Below are 3,714 nucleotides of genomic sequence, written 5' to 3' on the forward strand. Positions count from 1 at the left end.
TGCCATAGCAATGATAAAAATTATTCAAAACATCAAAAAATCGTTGTTCGTTTAATCGCTCGCTCAAATACATATATTTGGCTGTTCAAATTAGGTTGAAAAGTATGCTCGCAGAAAATCTAAATTGTTCCTATTCACTGCGTTACCGACACTTTCCAGTGATTTAGGATTTTTCTCTACTTAGGTAGCAATTTAGACGTACTCGCACACAGCCTTAGTGATATTTCAGCCAAATCAGTGTTGTAGAGATGACATGTAAACAAACCGACTAACGTTTTTACAGGAAATAGTGCTTTTTGCGTTCCCGTGCACTTCTGCATCTGTTCTACTTTTATTCTCACTTGAGANAGTTCCACAGGTTTTAGTCCGAAGTTCTAAGGAACATACTAATAATTTGGCAATTGGCAGAATGGTTGCATTTTTTGGTTTATTCGAGTAGTTTATGTTTTTTGTTTATACTACATTTAGTGGGCGTGCTGCTATTCGGGGAAGAGAAAGGTTCACAGCAGGTTCACGTGCAAAGTACATACACTCATCCATATGTACATTGTGTATAACTGCGTGAGTAGATAGATATGTGTACATATGTACAGTCGTTGACCGGTAACTAGAATTCGCTTTTTGCCAAGGCTCGTTTGGCACAATTCAGTTTTTGTGCAATCTCCGAGGCAGTTTGCGTAGATATGTACATAGGTATGTATGCATTAATGTATGCTTATTCATTCGTACATACAAACAAAGTGGGCCGGTCCTGTTAATGTGCCTCGGTTTTGGCACAAGTGTATGCATCACTCTGTTGGCTGTTGGTGTGTGTTCACTTACATACATACCTGTCCAAATTAGAAAGTAAAACTGTTTGAGCTACAGATCGATAAGCGAAGAAAGCTTGTCAGTCAGCATACATACATATATGGGATGAAAGGAATATGGCACAAAAACTCACATATGAACATGTGTACTTCCATATGTACATATGTATTTACGCATTTACTTATTCTAAGCACTTTTTGCTCTTTGATACTTTATCCACCATACCGAGTCTTCTGGACAATTTTTGGAAGAAGACTCACAGGAATTTCATTGAAAATGACGGAAGTAGCATAAATGTTTTAAAGGGAGCAGGTATTACTGGAATCTTCGAAATTTAAATAGTTTTCAGTGTTAAAAAAGTCCCCATATCTGCGTAACGATCAAGCTACGCCCCTACAGTGGCTTCATACTTTATATACGAGTATCGTGGTCGTAATTAGCGTTTTGGATATGAGAATCCTTCAACTTATTTGTAAAATGCGTTTTTTCATTGTTAGAACGTACCTACATTACTTAAATGGAAAGAAATAACTCCGCCGCAAATTCAGCCTTTAGATGCCGCGGGGCTCGAGTTTACTTTTTTTTTATTAACGACTAATAAAAGCTTGTCTTTAAAAGTTTTTGCTTTAATTACATACGACCTTATTATGTATGTATGTATGTTACCGCATATCGTTGGACCACGTGACTACTAATTTGGTTAAGTTCCCATCTTTGGATCATGAAGAATTTAACGGTATACCTAACTTTTTTTTATAAGCATTGAAGTCGGTTGCTACTGCTAACGGCATGAAATGAAACAAATTATTTGAATATTCAATGTTTAATTGGAACAGACACATTAGCACAGACACTGTACGTAAGTACGTAAGTGTGTATGTATGAAACATGATACATATGTATGTCAATAAAACAATATAATGTAAATGTACATGGCAACTAGAATAAATAATAAATGTATAAGGAAAAACTCTATAGCTAGTGTGAAGAGTACGAGAGGATTCGCGACGCTGTAGGCAATTAATGTAAACATTTCGAAGAAGCTTAACTTTTAGCAACTGTTTACGTCATATCTATAGTTTTCTACCTATATGTAGTTGGTTAGTAGACGATTATGCAAGCAGCGCACGAAGCGCTCCTCTGGACTAATGTGCTCATTTCAATTACTCCTGGATAAAGAGTGACAATTGCTTGCTGCGAGAGCTTTCAAATCGGTTTGGTGTTTTAATGTCCATCAATACAATTAATCCAATCGACAGAATGCCAACTAGGAAAAGCGTTACTAATATGCCAGCCCAAATGGGTGCAGTGGTAAATCCAACACAATCGTAAACGTCGCCAAAGCGCGGTACTCCATTCAACCAGGGCTGGACCTAAGCATGCAAACAACGATATGTACATACATACATATATGAAAACAAACAGACAGTTAAATACATAGAAATGTACATTGTCAGTGTATTGCTAGCCACCTGAAAGTCACTTATGGTAAGACTGTCGCTCTCGTTGCCAAATTGTAAATTACGCGAGGAGCAGCGGTACGAGAAGCCAATAGGTGCCGAAGGAATGCTGTAGAGCGTACCCACAACTGGCAAAACCGATTTGTATTCATTGTACTCCACTTCAACGGCCTTCATGTACCAATAACCACGACTCAGTGTAAAGTTGAAGCGCAAGAATAATTTCTGTGTATCCACCGAGAAAATAATGTTGAGACGCCCGTAGCCCTTTCCCCTTTGATCATCGAAGGTGACATCCTTGTTGTGCGACACAAGCTTGGTGTTGTTGAGCTTGCCGGCGATGTTTATTATTGGAGCAGAGGTCACATATAATACAGCCTTATGACCTGAGTAATTAAGAGGGAGATGTGAATATTACTTAAATGTTAAGCGACAATATACCGGCCGAATAAGTGATACATATGTACATATGTACATACATATGTATGTGGGTGGTTCAGATGCGAAAGCTATTGTGTGCAAGCTAAATAAAAACTTAAAATGAGACTGAGAACCGTTGCCTAAAACGCTTCGTTACGGTCGTTTATTTGTGGAACAATACATATAAAGAAGCATACCTAACAGTAAATACTAAATGGTAGTTGCATTCAACGGTTTATCTGTTAAACCAATGAACTTACAGTAATGAATGATGTAAAGAAAATGAGCGCTTGGACCAAAGTTCTCAACAATACTTTTCATTTCGTACCCATATTGCGATCTTTTAGATAAATTGTGTATGATCGAAAATAAGTGGCAACCCTACACTATTATCCTAAGGGATAACACTTTGTATACAAGGAAAGCATTGTTTAAGAACCTTCTCTTGGTACACATCAATAGTAATATTTTACCTTTTTTTCTAAACAAAAAATTCAATAAATATGCGATTTAAAATAGGTGGCAACCCCACTAAAAATATGTTTGAATTAGGGATTTTTAAAATAGCTTCCATTTGATACACATGCTATGATGTTTGAATTAATTTATAGTTAATTTCGAATAGGTGGCAGCTTTATGTGAGTCTTCTTGGAATGGGTTGTTCGCATAACCTCAAAACTCAAAACATTGTCTGTGTACAAAATTCATCAAATTCTTTAGAGCGTTTCCGAGAACCCTATGGCTATATATACACATATACAAGAATTGATCTTTTAATGAAATAAGATGTAGGAGGTGGTATGGAAAAAAAACCGAGTGGGCATACATACATAATACATATTACGTTGCTTGAGCTCATTTGCTCCCCTGCCACATTGCCAGGCCACTTGCTCAATTTGGTGAATACCACTATTGATTTTATTTTCGTGTGTAAAATTGACTGTCGCACGGTGTAATAAGTAAATAAAGATTTTTGTGTTCTCACCAACTGCTACGTAAATAAAAGTTTTGTCTTCTTCCTCAG

At 36.9% G+C, this 3,714-nt stretch overlaps 1 protein-coding gene across 1 annotated transcript; it reads right to left on the reverse strand.

Annotated features, from left to right (window-relative positions):
* Window positions 1-1,614: 1,614 nt before the first annotated feature.
* LOC108354131 (V-type proton ATPase subunit S1-like) lies at window positions 1,615-3,708 on the reverse strand. The gene is made up of 3 exons (XM_017605325.1): window positions 3,676-3,708; window positions 2,283-2,656; window positions 1,615-2,183 (listed from the first exon to the last, which is right to left on the reverse strand). Exons 2-3 carry the CDS (start codon window positions 2,445-2,447, stop codon window positions 1,974-1,976), a joined length of 375 nt encoding a protein of 124 aa, XP_017460814.1. The 5' UTR covers window positions 2,448-2,656; window positions 3,676-3,708; the 3' UTR covers window positions 1,615-1,973.
* Between the last annotated feature and the right edge of the window lie 6 nt (window positions 3,709-3,714).

The sequence above is a fragment of the Rhagoletis zephyria genome, unplaced genomic scaffold, assembly GCF_001687245.7.
Source record: "Rhagoletis zephyria isolate East Lansing unplaced genomic scaffold, Rhagoletis_zephyria_1.1 Rzeph_scaffold_33614, whole genome shotgun sequence".
Classification (NCBI taxonomy): domain Eukaryota; kingdom Metazoa; phylum Arthropoda; class Insecta; order Diptera; family Tephritidae; genus Rhagoletis; species Rhagoletis zephyria.